The sequence below is a fragment of the Tamandua tetradactyla genome, chromosome 16 (genome assembly GCF_023851605.1).
Source record: "Tamandua tetradactyla isolate mTamTet1 chromosome 16, mTamTet1.pri, whole genome shotgun sequence".
Taxonomy (NCBI): domain Eukaryota; kingdom Metazoa; phylum Chordata; class Mammalia; order Pilosa; family Myrmecophagidae; genus Tamandua; species Tamandua tetradactyla.
Genome location: NC_135342.1, coordinates 79,104,753 through 79,124,656, shown reverse-complemented (window position 1 = coordinate 79,124,656; position 19,904 = coordinate 79,104,753). Strand labels below are relative to the sequence as shown.

The 19,904-nt window shown below is 44.7% G+C and overlaps 2 protein-coding genes across 22 annotated transcripts in view; one reads left to right on the top strand and one right to left on the bottom strand.

Moving 5' to 3' along the window:
• Positions 1 to 14,892, top strand: part of MEAK7 (MTOR associated protein MEAK7) — a 30,459-nt gene extending 15,567 nt beyond the window's left edge. For 16 of the 21 annotated variants that reach the window (XM_077133184.1, XM_077133181.1, XM_077133193.1 and 13 more), the window contains 3 exons: positions 393 to 511; positions 2,035 to 2,214; positions 2,715 to 4,044. In XM_077133184.1, the coding sequence (XP_076989299.1) occupies positions 393 to 511; positions 2,035 to 2,214; positions 2,715 to 2,828 (413 nt within the window). In that variant the 3' untranslated portion in view covers positions 2,829 to 4,044. The other 5 variants (XR_013163794.1, XR_013163795.1, XM_077133197.1 and 2 more) reach the window with 5 other exon arrangements.
• Positions 14,893 to 16,007: 1,115 nt separating this feature from the next.
• ATP2C2 (ATPase secretory pathway Ca2+ transporting 2) overlaps positions 16,008 to 19,904 on the bottom strand; it is a 90,734-nt gene continuing 86,837 nt past the window's right edge. Inside the window, exons 25-27 of the mRNA XM_077133201.1 lie at positions 16,797 to 16,895; positions 16,500 to 16,641; positions 16,008 to 16,403 (exon numbers count right to left, since the gene is read on the bottom strand). Of these exons, the coding sequence (XP_076989316.1) occupies positions 16,285 to 16,403; positions 16,500 to 16,641; positions 16,797 to 16,895 (360 nt within the window). The 3' untranslated portion in view covers positions 16,008 to 16,284. The remainder of the gene's footprint in view (positions 16,404 to 16,499; positions 16,642 to 16,796; positions 16,896 to 19,904) is intronic.

Sequence of the window (19,904 nt, the reverse complement as noted above, 5' to 3'; positions counted from 1 at the left end):
TCGGCCTTGCTCACAGGTTAGGAAGACTCTGCTGTCCAGCCCTGCTTCCAAAACAGTGTGCAGAGTCCCGCTGTCTGCCCTCCCTGGCAAGGGGTAGAAGTATCCCCGACAAGCAGGCGTCACCCTCCTCTCTGGCTGTCATCCCAACACCCACCTCCCCTCTCAACCATCTGGGTCCCCAGGACACTGTGAGGTCTCTTTCTCTACTGGGTCTGGAAACTGCCCCGCAGTCCCCATGACAGCTGATTTTGAGGTGCGTGGTGAGCGCAGTCCCACCTGAGTCTTTGCTGCTTTGCCTCCCGAGATGTAGCTCCTGTGAGCATCCCCTGCTTCTCTTGGAGCCAAGCTCAGATGCAACACTCCCATTGGTTTTGATTTCTGGTCACTTCCAGGGGACAACCGGTGCTTCCTGTTCTCTGTGTCCCCCAGCCTTGGTGTGTTCCCGGACACAGGCTACAACAGCCACTACATGTACTTGAACCACGGCCAGCAGACGATCCCAAATGGGCTGGTAAGGACCAGGGAAGAGCCTGTCGACTTCCCCTTTTGCTGTCCATTCTGCGACATCATGGGTTCAACACCTGGGAATTGTGGGGGCCACCTTCCCTTCTGTGGCATTCGCTGCAGTAAGCATGTCGTTAGCGGTGCCCCAGGTTTCAGTGATGTGATCAGTGATAACTAGAACAGAATTTCTTCTGCGGAAGGGGGCATCCCCTGGTGGGCTCTTTCTAGGGCTTTGTGTGCGAATGGCGCATTCGGCCAAGTTTCCTGGCTTGGTCAGATGGTGGGCAGCTTTCAGGACCTGAGTGTCCCTGTCCTGCCACCTGCTTGGAGGATGTGCTGGGGGAGGGGAGGGGTAGTGCCACCCGGGACCCACTGGGCAGCATTTATGGGCAGCTCTTAAAGCAGCACGTGGGCTCCGGTGGGGGTGACCATGGCTCCCGGCTCTGCCTGGCGGTGGTGAAAGGAGGACTCGGTGTTCGGAGGCTGAGGGCCAGCGGGGGGCCGGGCAGGCGAGGGGCCTCCCAGGCAGGGCCGGGTGGTACCTGCTGATGTGCTGGCCCCTGTCACCCAGCTTCAGGTGGGTGAGAATATTGTCTCCTGCCCACTCCCAAGCCGGTTTCTTTTCTCTGTTTCTTAGCGCAAAACTAAGAATTTTGGGAAATTCCAGGCCTCCACTTGCACCTTGATTCTTCTGAGACTGGCTGTACTGCTTCCCCTGGGAGCAGGAGGGACGTGGCCGGGCTATGGGGGGGCCCAGGGTTTATGCACCTGCCTCCTCCAAAGAAAGGGGTGGCAGGTCAGGGCGTCGGCCCCAGCAGCAGCTCCCAGTAGCCAGTAACTAGCCACGGAGACCAGCGGCTCTGGGGAGTCAGTTGCATTTTCCTCTTCTGGTCCCTTCTTGCCAGAAATGAGAAAGGGCAGGTGAAGAGCAGCTGGCAGAGGTGGCATTTGAAGAAGTTCCCAGGGAGGTGAGGTTCAAAGTGCCGGTCGGTCTCACGGACCACGAGCTTTGCACCAAGCACAGGGGCGCGGTGGGCAGGGGTGGTGGTGACTCTGAACCCTCTTTTCTCTCCTGGCTCACTGATGGCAGCCAGCTCCTGCTGTGCACTGAGCTTGGTCTCCTGCTCTGGGTAAGGATAAGAGCAGGTGGGCAGGTGGGACGCTGACCTCAGGACCTGTGTGTCCTCCCCCATATCGTAAAGGTTCGGGTCTTTGGGCCCCTGTGGTTTTCCTTTTTAAAGTCCTCTGCTGTCAGTGCTCTTTCAGCCAGCATAGCCTTCTAAGAAAGGGCTGGGGGTCAGCGTCTAGAGAGTGCAATGATTCTTCTAGAAAGTTGGGGGAGGGATGGAGTCTTAAATTACACCAATCTACATGGTTCACAGTTTAAAGAAAAAAAAACCAAAACTGCATTCACTGCTCCTCTGCGCTCATCTGGCGTGGAGGTAAGGCGTGAGGCTAGGCTGGTGGCGGCAGAAGCTTCCAAAACAGTGAGGGATTGGTGACACCACCTTCTGCCATGGCTTCCCACAGGGCATGGGCGGGCAGCACGGTTACTTTGGGCTTTGGGTAGACGTCGATTTCGGGAAAGGACACAGCAAAGCCAAGCCCACGTGTACCACCTACAACAGTCCGCAGCTGTCCGCCAAGGAGAACTTCCAGTTTGACAAGATGGAGGTGTGGGCTGTCGGAGACTTCCCAGAGCCACACCCGGTGAGTCCCGGGGACCTCGAGCCCGTGGGCATTCCTCCACCCCCTCAGTTGTCCCCTCTGCTGTCCTCCCGTCTTACTCCTCCATCGGGGACGGCTTATTCCAAACCGGTTCCTCCAGCTGCTGGCCGGCCCCAGGGTGGGATTTGGGGACAGCTTTGTGACGACCTTGGGAAGCCGGGGCCTGCCGGAGCCAGGTGGCTGTGGGCATGCCGTGCAGCCCTTCTGTCTGTCTGCCCGTCTGCAAATACCCGAGGAGGCTGGGGTGGGCCATGGGGGCTCCTCCCTGTTCCGTGGTCACCTCAACAGGTGGGAAGGGGCTCGGAGGGAACCAGAGCCCCCCTCCCCGCCCCCTCCTTTCTCTGTGGCCACAGTAGAATATCGTCCTCCCTCTGACGGACCGGGAGCAGCAGGGGTCCCCACGTGCTCCTGGCTGTGGGGAGGCCTCCTCTCTCTGTGCCCTTCACTGACCACACCCCACTTTTCCTCTTCACCCCACCAAGGGCCAGGGCAGCAAGAGCATCCTGGACGTGGACCCCGAGGCCCAGGCCTTGCTGGAGATCAGCGGGCGGAGCCGTCACAGCGAGGGGCTCCGGGAAGCCCCAGACCTGGAGTGACCTGGAGTGACCCTGAACAGGAGCTCCCGCCTGCCACCCCCACACCCTTTCCTGTATCTGTGTTGTGCCCCCCCAGCGGCACTGGCCAGCAGGACAAAGGGAGCGGGTGCTGGGGCTGACGCAGGGTTCAGCTCCCTCTGATGCCCTGTGCTGACCAGTGGCTGCGTCTCCTCGAAACCTTAAGTGTCAAACTAGCCACTTGAGTCTCCAGCCTTCGTTCCTGCCTTATTACCGACGTGCAGTCTCCAAGACATTTCAGAGCTCTGCAGGAATGAGCTTTTGCTGGGAATGCGAGTTCTTGCCACGTAGGAGGGGGTTAGCCTGGGCGGGGTGGGGGGCATGACTTGGCCCCTCCCCCCACCCTTCGGCCCCTCCCGGGCACCTGTCATCCTGGACCACGAGACAAGGGCTGCAGCCGTCCCAGCTAGAAAGCTCGCCTCGATGTTCCATTTTAACAGATAAACTGGATGAGCATCTTGATGCATTTTGGGAACAGCTCCCTGAACCATGGAATTTCTGTGTTTATTTTAAGAGCATATACAGAACAGTGTATTAATGGAGGACGTTGCACAAGACTGCAGATGACGTGGTTTCACGAGGCGTGGCCCTCCGCAGGTGTTTATAATAAAGTGCCACACCTGCCTTTCTCAGTGCTGCACGTTCCCCTCCCCCTGAGTCAATGGGGGTGGCAGAGAAGCGAGAGTGGGGCGCTGCCAGTGACTCACACCTGGGGGACGCTCAGACACCCAAAGCCGGGAGCCATGACGGGGTGCGTTGCTTAATGCCCGGTGCTCCCCAGGGGACGGTGGGTGATTGGACAGAGTGATGCATCTAGATTACTGCATGGAGTCTCAGAGCTGCCATCTCCCTCTGTGAGGGAGGCCTGGAGAAGCCAGACAACCCCAGTCACCAGTCTACACCACCAGGAATTCCCTGCTTTTTAGGGGACTGCAAGCCCACCTCTAAGACACATACCTCGTCCCTTTGATTTTTGCTGTAAACTCTGCCCTCCGGCAGCTCTGATGGAAATGCAGCCTTTTATTACATGGTTTGCCATGATTATAAGCCATAGTTAATGGATCTGTTTGCATTTTGCAGGTTCTGCATTTTCTGCCACGAAGCTCATCAGACTTCCCACTAAGCAATAGTCCTGACCAAAGCAGAAGGCTGGTAAATGAGCCTTCAAGAGAGAAGCGTGTGCTTAGATGGCACACAGCAGCGCCAGAGCGCGTCTCAACAAGGGCCTAGGGTGATTGATTGTCCATCTAAAGAGCTGTTTTTAACAGCTTCTCAGGTACTTAGATGACCTTCCTGGCTGATGGAATTCTAGATACAGAGTATTGAACCCTCAAATATTTCCGCCATCAATCCAAAGCATTGCATCTCAAATCTTTAGTTTGCTTTGGAATCTTTTTTGACAGTCAATTAAATACCTCACTAATAAAAGGTCTGTTGATGTCCACACCTCTAATCTTATTCATTGCTCCGTCTGTTTGTTTACGGCTGCCAAAGAGTGTGTCTGCTTTCATTTTTTTCACTGTGTGCTTGTTAAACAAGAGTGCGGACAGCAAATGGGGAGTGACCGATCTCACGAGGCGATGTACAGGAAGCAAAGAGCGGGCCTGCTCGGGTGCCCGGGAAGCGTGGTGCCAGGGGCACGCTCACCTGGCACTCCTGCAGCCTCTCTGGCTTGGGCTCTGCCCCTTGAAACCGCTTTGGGTTCCTAGGCACAGGGTGTCAGCCTAGCGCTCAGACCATGGCACCTGAGCAGCCCCCCGACCAGGGCAGGGAAGCCAGGCATGCTAGTTCTAATAGTCAAAGAGTCTGTAGAATCTACATTGCAAGTTGTAGGGGGTCTCTTTTGCAAGTGAAAGCTGGTGAGGACCCTGCAAAGTGGCAGAAGGAAGAGGTGAAAAAAATGCAGTCTTATGTTGCAGATGTGGCTTTTGTTATTTTTTTCCCCACCAGATGCCTTTTTTTAATGAAAAAGTACATGCACATGGGACAAAAACAAACAAAAAAACAGTACAAAAGGATACAACTTGAAGGTAAGTTTCCCTCCTGCGCCTTCCCCAATTATCTCCTCTCTTAGAGAGGTGAGTTGAGAAAACCCCCGAGGTCCTTCCAGAGGGAGCTCACGGCACAGTCCAGGCACGACTGGGTTTTCACACTGGTGGTTCCCTCACTCGCCCCCACCCTCAGTGTCTGGGAGACTGTGTCGGGCCAGCTGCCGGCCTCTGTTTCCGTTGACCACGCGGTGTTCAGGGATACGGGCTGCACAGTTGGTTCTCCCGTTCTCTGCGGTGACCGCGTCGTTTGCAGCCGTCCGCTGTCGGAGTGAAGACCCTTTAATGTGTCTGGGTGGGATTCGATCTGTAGGATAAACTCAGAAGCTGAATTGTTGGATCAGGAAGGTACTGTGTATGATTTTTAATTTTTTAAAGATATTGACAAAAGAACAAACCCTTTTTGAGCTCAGTCTGTATTCCTAACCTACCAGAGTGTCGCTTCCCCACAGCTTCACCACTGCTGTTAAAATTTGGCTTTTGTTTATCTGATAGATGAAAACTAGAGTTTTATTTGCTACTCTCTTTTGAGTGAGAGTGATGAGCCTCAGATTTAAAAAGCCATCTCTTTATCTTTTCCTTCAACGATCTGGTCATCTCCTTTGCATGACATTCTGCGATTACGGTTCTTTTTCTTACTGCTTTGCAAGAAGACTTTTTTGCAAAAAGTAAAATAGCCGTTGTGTAATTTTTTTTTTGGTTTGTTTGACTTTGTGGTATTTTTTTCATGCGGAAATTTTGCATTTTTTTAATGTCATCAGATTTGCCAGAATTTTCTTTGATAGCTTTTGCATTTTATAGTTTGCTGAGGCCATCCTTCTCTCTGAGATGTTAAACAATCTTTTACTGCTTCTGAGATTTCTATTTTTTCAATGTCTAATACATATACAAAGCAAAGAAAGAAAAAGCTATAGTTTTCAAAGCACTCTTCAACAAGTAGTTATAGGACAGATCCCAGAGTTTGTCATGGGTGCCATGGTATCATGAAATTGCTGTTTTTACTTCTGAATCTTTAACTCATTCAAAATGTATTTAAAAACCATACATACCTCTGCCATATTTCCAAAATAAAACCCCAATATCTTTTTAAATTAAATGGTACTTCTTAGATTCCCTACTGATTAAAATGCCACTTTTTCTCAAACCAAATTTTGGTATGAATTTAGGTCTCTTTCTCATGTTTATTTCCTGGGGTTTTAAGATAAAACTGTGAGAGCTAGCTCCCCACTACTGCTGATTTTGAAATTTTCCTGCCTATCCTTGCTGCTTTACTTTCTCTGAGCTTTAATTGCATCTTGGCTAAATTCCAAAAAGTGTCACAGTGATTTTGAAAGAGCATTAAACGTGGATTAATTTAGGTACAGCCCAAAGATGGCTAATACGGATTCTTCCCTTCCAGAAACAGGAACATGTAAGTTAGCTAGGTGGTTTTTTTCTTTTTCTTCGCTGGGGTGTAAGAGGCTCCCCCTGCAGAAGGCTGCCTCGATGGAGGGGGGCTCCTGATCGGTGTGCACAGTGGTCCTAGTTATGTTACCGAATTCTTTTGTGGGAGTCCTCCACCCTGAGCTGCATCAAAATCACCTGAGTGTGGGGCGGGCCACAGTGGCGCAGCAGGCAGAGTTCTCCCTGCCATGCCGGAGACGCGGGTTCGATTCCCGGCCCATGCACCCGACCCCCGACACACACACCAAAAAAAAAAAATCACATGGCTAGCTTCTTGAGACACGGATTGCGGTGCCCCACCCCACTGGTCTGGTTCAGTGGGTCTGGGGTGGGTGGGAAACAATTTCCCTTTTTAACAAGTCCCCAGGTGAGGCTGCTGCTGGCTGGGACGCCACCCTCAGAACCACTGCAGTTCACAGTTGTTGATAGTTTCTCTCTGAAGTTTCTTAAGTTTGCAGCTGTTGTGAGTGCATGCCTGGAGAGAAGAATGATTTTCCTACCTTTCCCAGTTTCCGTACCTTTTATTTGTTTTTCTTCACTGCTGTATCAGCTAATACTTCCAAAACCATAATATTAACGATATAGCCTTCTCAGGCCTGATTTTTATGGAAATGCCTTTAGTCTTTTTAACCATTAAGCATAATGCTGATATTTGCTTTCAGGTATTTTATTTTTTATTTCTATTTTTTGGGAGTACATGATCCGGGATTCGAACCCGGGTCTCCCACATGAAAGAGCATTCTACCCCTGAGGTATTTTATATCTATATATGTGTGGGGGGGTCTTTTTCATCATGTAAAGAAAGTATCCATTTGTATTCATGTTGAGTCTCTGTCAGGAGTGGATCTTGAGTTTTCTATAATGCCTTTTTTTCTTTTTAGCACCCCTGATTTTCTTCCTCCAAGTTACTAACAAGGAATATTAAATTAATAGATTTCAAATGTTGAGCCATCTTTGTATTTTAACCATCAATCTTCTCATGTGTCACTTAACTAAATAAAATATTTAGAATTTTTGTAGCAATCTTTGTAAGTGACTTTGGTTTATACTTTTCTTCCTTTGTCAGATTTTACGTAACTCACGCAAATAAGTTAGCACCTTAGAAACGAACTGACGGTGAAACTGATAGCCTGTGTAGTCCTATTACTATTAAAGGTCCTGAATTTGTAGTTTAAAAACCTTCCCAAAAAAGCCTCCAAGGCAAATACGGTCTTTTATCATTAAGCATGACGCCAGCTCTACGTTTTCTGTGGATGCTCATTTGCTCAAGGAAGTTTCCTAGTTGGCTGACAGTTTCTGTCCTAGATGGGCGGTAGGTTTTCCAGAATCACCCAACGTGGACCCTCTGCTTTTCTTTGTTAGACTGTATACAGTGTAGACTGCCTTGGCTGAACCTCAAATACCAAGCTAGCCTGCTGGACCTCTATGAGCTCCTCTTGGTCACAGAATACCGAACTTTTTATATATGGCTGAATCTTATTTGCTAATATTTTATTGAGGATTTTTATGTCTGCATTCAAGGAGGATATTGGTGTATAGTTTTCTTTTAGTGTACTGTTTTTATCTGATTTTTGTTGTAGGCCAATTCTAGTCTCATAAAATGAGCTAAGTGCCCTACCCCCTTATTTTCTGGGAGAGATGGTGTGGAATTGTTCATGTGTTAAGTAAAATTTTCCAGTGAACCCATATTTGCCTTGGAGACTTTTTTTTTTGGAAGGTTTTTAAACTACAAATTCAGGATCTTTAATAATAATAGGACTATGCAGACTATCAGTTTCATATTCACTGAATTTTGATGGCTTATGGTTTTTAGGAACTGGTTTATTTCATCTAACTTGTTGAATTTGTATGTTTGAATTGTTCATAATAGTCCCTTATTATTGTTGGAATATCCTGAGGTGTTTGTAGTAATAGACCTTCTATCACTCCTGTTAACAGTAAATTTGTATTTTCTCTTTCTTCCCTTTGGTAAACCTCTAGCAAGACTGGCAATTTTATTGAACTTTGCAAAGAACTAGCTTTCAGTTTGATTTTTTCCCTATTATTTTTGTTTTCCAGTACATTGATTTCTGCTCTTTTATTTTATCTTGGTGAATGTTCCATATGTGTTTGAGAACATATATTCTACTTTTGGTAGGTGAGGTGTTCTATAAAAGTAAATCAAGCTAGATTGCCTGATAACTGATTTTTTAAACTTATTTTGAGATATGTCACCTAACAAAACTCACCATTTTAAGTGGCTTTTAGTATATTTGCAGTTGTACAACCATCATCAATATCTATTTCCAGGACATTTTAATCACCCCGAAAAGAAAGTCTGTAGCTGTTAGCAGCCACTTCCCATTACTCCTTCCCCTCAAACCCTGGCAACTACCAGTCTACTTCCTCTCTATGGATTTGCCTATTCTGCCTATTTCATATGTGCTTAGGGATTATTTCGTAACGATACGTGGCCTTGTGTCCAGCTCCTTTCACTTAGCATAGTGTTTTCAAGGTTCAGCTATGTTGGAGCATGGATCAGTACTTAATTTCTCTTTATGTCTGGATAATATTCCATTGTGTAGCTATACCACATGTTGTCCCTCCACCCCGATGGACATTTGGGTTGTTTCCACTTTCTGCCTATTAGGAAAAATGCTACAAAAATTCACGTTTTTTTGTGTAGATGTATATTTTCAATTCTTTTAATATCTACACATGAAATTGTTGAGTCATATGGTAATTCTTTAACTTTTTAAGGAACTGACAAACTGTTTCCACGGTGGCTGTACCATTTTACATTTCCACCAGCAGCATTTGAGGGTTTCTATTTCTCCACATCTTTGACACTTATTATCCACCCCCACACACACACCTTCCCCTGCCCTTTTCTTGAAAATATTCTAACATCCTAGTGGTCATCTCATTCTGGGTTTGATTTGAATTTTCCTAATGGCAAATGCCGTTGAGCATCTTTTCATGTGTGTATTAGCCATTTGTGTATCTTTAGAGTAATGTCTATTCAAATGTTTTGCTCATTTTTAACTGGTTTGTCTTTTTTATTGTTGAGCTGTAAGGGTTTTATATATTCTGGATACTAGACCCTTATCATATATATGATTTTCAATATTTTTTCCCATTCTGTGTTTTCACTGTCTGTTCTTGGTACAAACACTTTTTAATGAAGTTCAATTTATATTTTCTTTGGTTGCTTGTATTTTTGGTGTTATCTGTCCTTGCTGACTTTCTGTGTACTTATTATGTCAGTTGTTGAGAGAGGAGTATTTAGATGTCCAATAAAATTGTGATTTACTTCTCCTTGTAGTTCTTTCAGTTTCTGCCTTCAAGCATTTGAAGCTTTCCTATTAGATACATAAATGTTTAGGATTGTTGTGTCCTCTTGAGTGACTGACCCCTTTATATTTATGGAATGACCTCCTCTTTGCTGTGAAATCTATTTTGATTTTAATATAGCCACTCCAGCTTTCTTTAGACTAATGTTAGCATGACATCTTTTCTAATCATTTTACTTTTGATATTTGTGGATTTATATTTAAAATACTCTTTGTAGGCGGCATATAGTTCTTTTTAAAACCAATTTGACAATTGCTGCCTTTTAATTGGGGTGTTTAGACCATTTACATTTAATGTGATTATTAGTTTATATAGGTTTGAGTCTGTCATCTTGCTAATTGTTTTATATTTGTCTCATCTGTTCTTTGCTCCTTTTTTCCTTCTGTGCCTTCTTTTGGATTAGTCAAGTATTTCTTCTAAAGTTAAAATAAAAAAAATTAGAATAGTGGTTACTAAAGATAGATTCATCATACCTAAAAATATAACAAATGTAGTTGGGGGTAGATTTTAATAATTCACTGAGCTGTGAGTTGATCCTCACAAGGATTCTGAGAACTCATTATGTAGAGAACATGCATCCTTTCTTGAGCTTTCATCTCATAGAAGATAATCTGGCTGTGTTAGGAGCAAGTGGTCCTTTCCAGTTCTTTGTACAGGTCCTTGGCCATCTTCTTATAGACAGTTGTACTCGGGATATGCATAGTTCATGTTTCTGTAACCTTTGAGAATCTTCTCTTCTGTTTCCAAGCAGATACTTTTCTTCACAGTTGATTTTCTCTGAGTTGCATTACATGTGGTTGATGTACCTGAGGTGGGTTTTGAAGTTTCACCTGAAGCTTCTGAGTCTCACTTTCAAAGGCTATGACTTTTCAGATGGCAGAGATGCTTGTTTATTCTTAAGAATTTTTATTTGACTTGTAAGCTTTCCATTCAACTTTTTCCACAGTTTATTGAATAATTTTTGCTTTTCTCCTTCAAGCCTTTTAGAGGAAACATTTAAGTTCATGGCATCAAGGGGTTTGTTCAGATCAACTGCTGAGGGTTAGGTAGTAAAGTGAATCACAGCAGCAGCATAAAGACTGGGAGGGAAGAATGAAGAATGCTACTGAAAGGTTCCTAAACTATTTGTGAAGTGACATAGTATCACTTGAAGGTAGTATGTGTTAATTTAAAGCCATATACTCTAAACCTAAAAGCGACTGATTCCCCTTTTTGTCTAATTCCACGTAGCCATCACCCATGTGTTCTTCTCCAAAGAGATCAGGCAAGCCTGTGATATTCGGCACGGTTTCAGTGAGAGACTTTATCTGGCTGTCTTTAGTAACCCATTTCACCCATGCGTTGGAGTGTTCAGCATTTTTATCTGTTCCTTTGTTTCCCACAACTTTGTTTCCCTCCTGCGGTTTCTTGGGCAGGTGCTTGTACACTTTTCTGAAGATGAGTGTTTTCATTCAGCCTGTCATTTTCTTCTAAGATGCTTTTAAGATGTCTTTCTGTATGCATCCCATGGGATCAGAGGGATTTGTGCCTCCTTAAGTGACCGTATCTGTCATCATTACTCCATGATATAAATGTTTAGGGAGCCTGCTTTTCTGTCCTTTCTCAAGAATGCCTGCAGTGCCTAAGTGAAGAGTGGTTCAGTGTTTACTGGATGTGCCTCCAGCCCATACTTCTCCCTGACTGTAGGATGTTCTTCAGTCCTTGTAGGAACATTTTTGGCTAGCTCTCAACTCCTTAAAGTATGTTGCTCTTTATTAGGAAAACAACCATAGTGGTACTTACTGGGATCTCCCAGGGAAACTCAGACACCTGGGACTTGACTCAAGCATTCAGACACCACCAGCAGAGCTGTGCAACAGCTCCAGGACCGTCGGGGGAGACATTTTGGTGGCTGTCATCAGGCCCTCATGGGCTCTGCAGAGCTGCTTCCAGAAGCCAGCATCCCAGGAGCCATGACTGACCACACAGGACCCTGTGAAGGGTTCCATCTCTAAGGCAAAACAAGCACCTGGCCACTGGACAGACCATACACTGGGCTCGAGTGTCCTTAATATTATTTCATTTTATCTCCTTTGTTGGCTTCTCAGCTATAACTTATTTTAGTAGTCACTTTTGGGTTTAGAGTATATATCTTTAAATTAACACATACTACCTTCAAGTGATACTATGTCACTTCACAAATAGTTTAGGAACCTTTCAGTAGCATTCTTCATTCTCCCCTCCCAGTCTTTATGCTGCTGCTGTGATTCACTTTACTTCTATATGTGTTACCAACATCATAGTATATTATTTTTTATTAGGCTCTCTTATCTTTCAAAGACTTAAATAATAAGAAAAAAAATCATACTTATTTAAGTGGTTACCATTTCTGGCACTCTTCATTCCTATATGTTGTCATTTTCCTCTGTCTGAAGGACTTTTTAAAATATTTCTTATAGTGCAGGTCTGCTGGTGATGAATTACTTCATCATCATTTTTGAAGTATATAGAATTTTGGTATGTGGGGTGAGTATGTTATCTTTCATTACTTTAAAGATATCCCATTGTCTTCTCAACTGCATTGCTTTTGAAGAGCAATATGATGTCATCCTTCTTTGTTCCTCTGTAGGTAACATGCCTTTAAGATTTTATCAGTAGTTTTAGAGAATTTGATTATGATATGCCCTGGTGTAGTTCTTCACGTTTCTTGTGCCTGGGAGTCATTGAGCATCTTGGATCTCTGAGTTTATAGTTTTCATCAAACTTAGGATGTTGTCATCCATTATTTATTCAGATATTTTTTCTGTCTCCCCCTCTCCTCCTAGGATTCTAGTTACCCACAAATTAGTCTTCTTGAAGTTGTCCCACAGCTCATGGATGCTCTTGTCATTTTTTGGACTATTTGCTTTATTTCTTTTTCACTTTGAATATTTTCTATTGCTATGCCTTCACGTTCACTAATATTATCTTCTGCAATGTCTCATCTATGTGTCTATCTCAGATGTATAATTTTCATCTCTCAAGTTTGATTTGGGTCTTTTAAAAATACCTACTTAACTTTTTGAATGTGTGGAAGAGAGATATGAAAACAGTTTTAATGTGCTTCTCTACTAATTCTAACATCTGTGTCAGTTCTGGGTTGCTTTTCTTGATTAATTATTCTCCTTATCATGGGGACTGTGTTTTTCCTTCCTCTTTGTATGCCAGGTAATCTTCATTTGGATCATAGACATTCTAGCAATTCTGTAACTATTCTTGAGCTTTCTTTTGGGATGCAGTTGAGCTACTTGGGAACAGTTTGCTCCTTTCAAGTCTTGTTTTATGATTCTTAGGTGGGTCCACAGCAATGCTCAGTCTAAGGCTAATTATTCTCCACTACCAACTTTTCTCTGAGCATTGTACCCAGTGCCATGAATTTTGAGTTTTTAGGATCTGATTTGTGGGACTAGGCACTATTTCTAGCCCAGTGTAAAATCCAAATACCGTTCCTTCTAATCCCATGAGCCAGGTCTTCTCCAAACCTTGAGTAGGTCCCTCACATGTAGGCATCAGTCAGTATACTCCTGAATATTCAAAGGGGACCTTCTGTAGATTTTCAGGGTTCTCTCTGTGCAGCTGTCTCCTCTTTGATATTGACTCCTATGAACTCCAGCTGCCTTGGTCTCTCTGGACCCTCAGCTCCACATCCTCAACTGAGGGCATCAGCTGAGCTCAGCCTCAGTTCCCCTCACTTTGTGAACTACCTAGGAAACCTTCAGGGGGAAAAACATGATTCAAAAATTCAGAAGCTGTATTTCTCGTGAGTCTGGCCTAGAAACTCTCAAGGTCATAAGCTGTAGAAATCATGGGGCTCCCATCATTAAGAAACAGTGTCCTTCACTGCCTGATTTCCAGTGTTTTCAAACACGTCACATGTATTTTGTCTGTATGTTTTTGTTTGGTTTGATTGTTGTAGGAGGGAGGGCAAATCTGGCCTGTTACTCCATCTCCTTTGGAAACAGGTTCACCCTAGTTTTGTCTGATTGCATTATTAGTTTTTCTAGTGTTCATTTTTATGTTTTTAAATAACATCTTACTTTGTCATGGTCCTGTGTGAAAAGTAGGGCAGTCATCACATTTATACTACTTCCTGCCTTTGCTCCCTCCCGTTTTCTTAGTTATCATTTCTACATTATCAGGATGTTTACACATTTAAATTATTTTCTGTAACTACCAATCCCACAGTTGTTTAAGCCTTAATCATACATTTAATTAATTAAGTGCTCACCATCGATGTAGAGTCTCCATTCTTACCACAGTTGGCTGAAATTCATCCTTTAGTCTCATCAAGAGGGACTCCCGAGTAATATGGCTTCTGAATTTTTGAATCATATTTTCCCCCCTGAAGGTTTCCTTGGTAGCTCACCATCCTCCCGTGCTGAATGGTGTTCCAGAGAAGATTCTTACTCCAACTTGAAGTAACTGGGCTAGAATGAGTCTCTGTGACCATCAACTGGTTTTCATTTTATTTAAGATTATATTCATGTTTTTTACTTAAGAAAAATTTCAGAAATCATATCTTTGTTTTATTGTTTTCTTGGGACATCAGTTTAATCCCCTTTGCTTCCACATCTCTAATTTATGCCTAGTTGTCTTTCATTTCGAGTTTCTCTTCTTTCCCATACTTGAGTCTTGGTTTTAGACACTCGGACTCTTTTTCTCCCTGCTTCCCCTCTAGTCTTCATTTCTGGGGCGGCTTCATTTTCCTTCTTCACTCCTTCCTAAGTTTGTTCTGCCCTTACATTTCCATCCCCCCCCCCCCAGCCCCCGCTTCTGTGAGCTCCTGAGACACGGCAGTCATCTTCTTCATGAGCCTTCTGGTCCCTTATGGCTGTTCCTTTCCTCTCTGTTTGCAGTCTTTTTGTATAGAATCTGGCTGTTTCGGTGAATTTTCAACATGAACACACCTATGTACTCAGACCAAGAAACCGAGTGCTGCTGGGAGCACAGACGATCTTAATGCGTATTGGCCTTTTAGGTTCTGCTGCGAAGCATCTGATCAACGCTTTCCTTACTGTCTGTAGGTGTTCTTTATAGAGTCTAGACATGAATCCTTTGCCCAACAGGTATGCAAATATCTTTTCCCACTCTGGGTTAGCTTTTCGTTTTTCATTTTAATATAGTTCAATTTATTTTCCTTTATGATTAGCATTTTTGTCCATTTAATACAAATTTGCCTACCAGAAGGTCATGCGTATATTCTGCTTTTTATGCCTTTTACATTTAGATCTATAATATATCATGAATTATTTCTCATTTGGTATGAGGTAGGAGTTAAGAATGGTTTATTGTGGTTATTACACAGATCAATTGACCCAGGTTCCTTTTGATCATGTATTTGTTCACTTTTGAATGAGAACCATATTTCTTATTTGTCAGCAGATCCTGCAGAGGGAGGTTGGGCAGCAGAAAGTCTCTCTGGCTCAGAGGGAAATCCGTGGCAGGCTGTATATGTGATGTGATTCATTCTTCACCTCACAAAGATTGATTGGCAGCTGCTGGGCAGGTATCACACCCATCCTAGACGTTTCTTCTCCAGCCAGCCCCTGGACACTCATCTCCTCATTTAGCCCTGGTGTCATGGGGTGGCAGGGACTTCTCTTAGGCTTTCCCAAACAGGGGTTTGTTGACTGTGAATCCTACTTTGAAGAATGCTGGACTCTGCTTGGGCACTGCAGGGGTCCACTCTGGCCTTCGTCACCCTGTGTGGTCCAGGTATGATCAAACCAGGCACTTTGTCACAGCTGTGATGGCAGCTGATGGATGTGACCTCATTTCCTGAGATGGCATTCCATTTCTGGTCCCCTTGGTTGCTTTTGCCTGGGTCCAGACACCAGTGACTGGAAGGGCAGATACTTTTTGAAAACTGTTTTGGGGACAGTGGGAAATACTCAGGTAGGTGGGAAATATTTTGGTTCCTAGTTCTTGAGAGACAGTCCACTTTACTGTCTGTTATCTCAAAAAACCAAGCCCTTCATCGGGGGGTCTGGGCTGTGATCACTTCTCACCTCATCCACGGTCATATACCCAAGTCCCAAATGGTGTAAGGCATAACTTGTAGGAAAAACACTGTCTAGATCTATCAAAATAATAGTTATTCTTGTGTAGGACTTTACACAGGTCCCCAGAGCCCCCATTTTACACAGTCAAACCATGCCACTGGGCTTATAGCCAATAATGGGCAGAGCAGTGACTGCCAACCTCGGCCCAGCCCCACACCCTTAATCCTTCTCATCCTACTGGCTGCATCTCGAGAAGCCTGGAACGTTCTTAACAAGTAGCCTCCCAGCTGTGCTGCAAATCACGTACCCAGACATGGTTAAGAAAAATCACTGTGATTTAATAAATAGCAAGCTGCTCTGTCCACCCTTCCCTGTGTCCCAGTGCTCATGGGGGACAGTGATGGACAGACGAGGCCTGAGTCCTGCAGCGCACTGCCGCGGGAGTCCTCCGGATTTCCCGAGAAGGATCAAGTGAGTGACCTAATGCTAGAATTTCCTAAAAACATTCCCCAGGAGAGTGCACGCTGCGGAAGGGTCAGGGACGTCACATAGAAATACAGATTCTTTTTGGGATTTGACACTGGGTGGGGTCCGTTATACAGCTTCTTGCTGGATCTGGACTTTGCCGGTTCTGCAACAGTATTTTTCACATAGTTTGAGGAGCTCCGACAAAAAGAACACAGACGAGGCCAGTCCAGTTAAAAACATCAAATCTGCAAGGAAGTGAAAGGAGAGAAAGGTCAGAGAGCACGTGAGCCAAAGCCTTCCTACAGCCCTCAGGTCTGCGGTGCCTCATCAGGACTACTCACCCAGAGCTCCCAGTGCCTCGGTCTGGAAGATCCTCTGCAGAGGCGGGATGTAAATCACGGCCAGCTGCCCCAGGATTGACCCGAGGATGGAGTAGAGGAACATTCGGTTCCTGAAAAAGCCGATCTCAAATATCAACTTGGTCTGCAGGGAGGAGAAGGCGCTGCATTGGCTGGTGCCAGGCCCACGGCTCACGTAAAACCAGCAGCGCCCCCCAGAGCTCTTCAACGCCCGTAGCCGGTTACGGGAGAGGAGCGCAGTGAGGACCCGTTTCTGTTCTCGGGGCAGTGCGGGCTTACCTGGGAGCGGCAGGTTAAGGCATTGAAGAGGTCAAAAAACACAAAGCAAGTGAAGGTCATGGTTGTGGTGCGGGGGGTGCTTGCTTTGTCCTCAGGAACCTAAAATGCACAAGGATGTGAGGTTGCGCAGGAGGAAAACGCCATTCCTCGTGATCTAACATCCCAGAGGAAACCTCCACTTGCCGCTCTCCTGGGACAGGCTACCAGCACGTGACGGATGTCAGCGGAGCCAAAGCCTCCCTTCAGTCCTCAGGTCTGCTGGTGCCTCGCCACGACTACTCGGAACACCTGTGAGGGTGCCCTCCACCAGGAAAGGGTGGTTACTATAAATGAAGGTGCTGGTCCTAAGCCACAGAGCAGAAGCAGCACAGGTGAAGGGAAGGCTGCTTCCTCCAGCAGGTAACTTGGCCTCCCCCAGAGGTACTATACTTAAACCTCCTTAGCAGAATTTAGCTGACTCCAAGGAAAACAAGGACCTCTGAGGTACCAAGGTCCCTATTTGCTACCTGAGCTAATCTTCTAGTCTAGAGGTATTCATACTTGCATTCACATTAGAATCTTAAAAACGGTGTCTCTGAGTTGGTGGGGTCTGAGAACATGCATTTCCAAGGTCCCGCTGCAGGGACCCCTCTCTGAGGACGGTGTGCTAGAACACCAAGGCAGGTCCTTCCCCCCAGGAGGCTGAAGAAAGCCAAAGCCTTGACCTTCCAAAGCAGGTGTGAAGGTGGGACAAAGCAAAGTCATTCTTCTTGGGGTGAAGATGGGGGAAGTCACTCAAGAAGTACTTTGTGCCACCCCCATTTTTCAATTGCTCAAATTCACCCTGTACCTACACAATGTTCCATCACCCATCCAGGATATGGGCAAACCCTGTGCTGGACAAATTTCCTGCCCCAATTAGCTCTCTGGTTCATTGTACATGGCAGGTTCAGGGATTCCCTGAACCTATGGGTCATAAAAGAAAAAGGACCCATAAATAAATAGGGGGCAAAATGGCAGAGTAGGTAGCTTTAAACATGTATCCCTTCACGAAAACATAAAAAAACAAGCAGAATTTAAAAGCCAATTTTGTCAGAATTCTGGAAAGCAATGGTTCACAGCAACCAATCAAATGCTGACTTGAGAAAAACTTTGAAAAATGGTAGGAAAGCATGGTGGGGTTTTTATCTGCTCCTCCAGCTCCAGCTGGGCAGCAGCCTTGAAGGTGGCAACCTGCGTGCCCGGTGTGGGACCCAGGTTCTAGGTTCCAGAGGAAGCCAAGCAGACCCCATGCATCAATGACTATTTATTCTACCTACGTGGAGATCACTCCCTGAAGAACTGACAAGGCGCCTGCTGTTTTGTCCCAATCTGAGCCCACTCAGGGTAGAAAAGTGGGTGGGTGTTCTTAAAAACATGGCCAGGGAAGTGAAGGTGAAGTCCATAGCTGTCTGGGGCGAAATACTGGGGTTGAAAGATACAATATATTCCCTAAAGCCTAGGAGGAAAGCTGGGGAGAGATTTCTGATGGAATTTAGGGCATTCACAAAACTTAAGTGCTGCGGAATTTAGAAAGAGCCCCATACATGTCCAGAAGAGGATGCATGCTCCGATCCAAGAAGACGCTAAGCTTTCCCTGATGGCAGGAGATGAAGGCTGAGAGAGTGACAGACAGCTTGACTAAGCAACAAGAGAGAACCCCAGCACCGATGGAAGAGTTTTTTTTTTTTTTTAAGTTTCTGGCATTCAAGGAAATCTCTGTCCAGACACTGGCTGAAAGAACAGAGAGAGACTTAAATCTTTGCAAAAACAGTTTGGGAAAACTCACTAAATAAATGGGTGACCATAGCCTTCAACTATCAAGAACAACAAACCCTGGGAAAAGGGGGAGAATCTGATTTTCAGAGTTATTGCATTATAAATTCTAATGTTCAGTCTTTAATACAACAACAATTCATATTGATAAACAGAAAAGTATGACCTATTCAGAGGAAAAATACTGAGGGAAACCATCCCAGAAGGAGCCCAGACATTGGACTTACTAGAAGAGACTTTAAAATCAATAGTCTTAAATATGCTGAAAGTGCTAAAATAAACCAGGAAAATTAGGTGTCAACAAAATGAGAATATCAACAAAGAGAATATAAAAAGGAACCAAGTAGAAACTCAAAACTGAAATGAATATAGGACAGTTAAAACTGTCCAGCCTGAGAGTGAAAAGAATAAAAGTTAGAAAAATGAGCAGAGCCTATGGGACACCATTAAAGTATGATCATAACTCTTCATGGGAGACCTAGAAGGGGAGAGACAAAGGGGCAGAGAGAATATTTGAAGGAGTAATGGCCCCAAACTTCCCAAATTTGATGAAAGACAGGAATCTACACATTCAAGTTCAACGAACTCCAGGCACAATAAGCCCAAAGAGATCCACACTGACACACAACACAGTCAACTTGTAGAAAGCCAGAGTGTCTCGAAAGCAGCAAGAAAGGCAACTCATCACAAGAGAAGTCAGAAGGCAACAGAATGATTTACTTTGAGAGGTGTGTGGGGAGAATGACATATTTTAAATGCTGAAAGGAAAAACTGTCAAGAATTCTATATCCAGAAAAATTATCCTTCAAGAATGAAGGAGAAATCAAGACATTCACATATAAACAAAACTTATGACAGTTATCACTAGAGTTTTTCCACTATAAGAAATGCTAAAGGGAGTCCTTGAGACTAAGTGAAAGGACTCTAGACAGTAATTGAAGTCAGCTGAATAAATAATACTGGTAAAGAGAACTACAGAGGGAATATAAACAATATTGTACTTTGGGTTTGTAACTCCCCCTTTTTTTCCCCAATATGACTTAAGACAAATGAATAAAACAATTCTAACTATGTCACTGAGTACAATGTATAAAAATATGTAATCTATGACAACAATATAAACAGGGACATGTATAGGAACAAAGTATCTGTATGTTATAGAAATGAAGTTTTATGCAAGCTAGGTTGTAAAAAGTATAATGGTTTTCATTGTAAGCCCCAAGGAATGAAAATGGCACACTATAAAAAATCAACCAAATAGCTTAAAAAGGCAGTGAGGGAGGAACTGAGGTAAAAAATACAGAAAAAAATTAA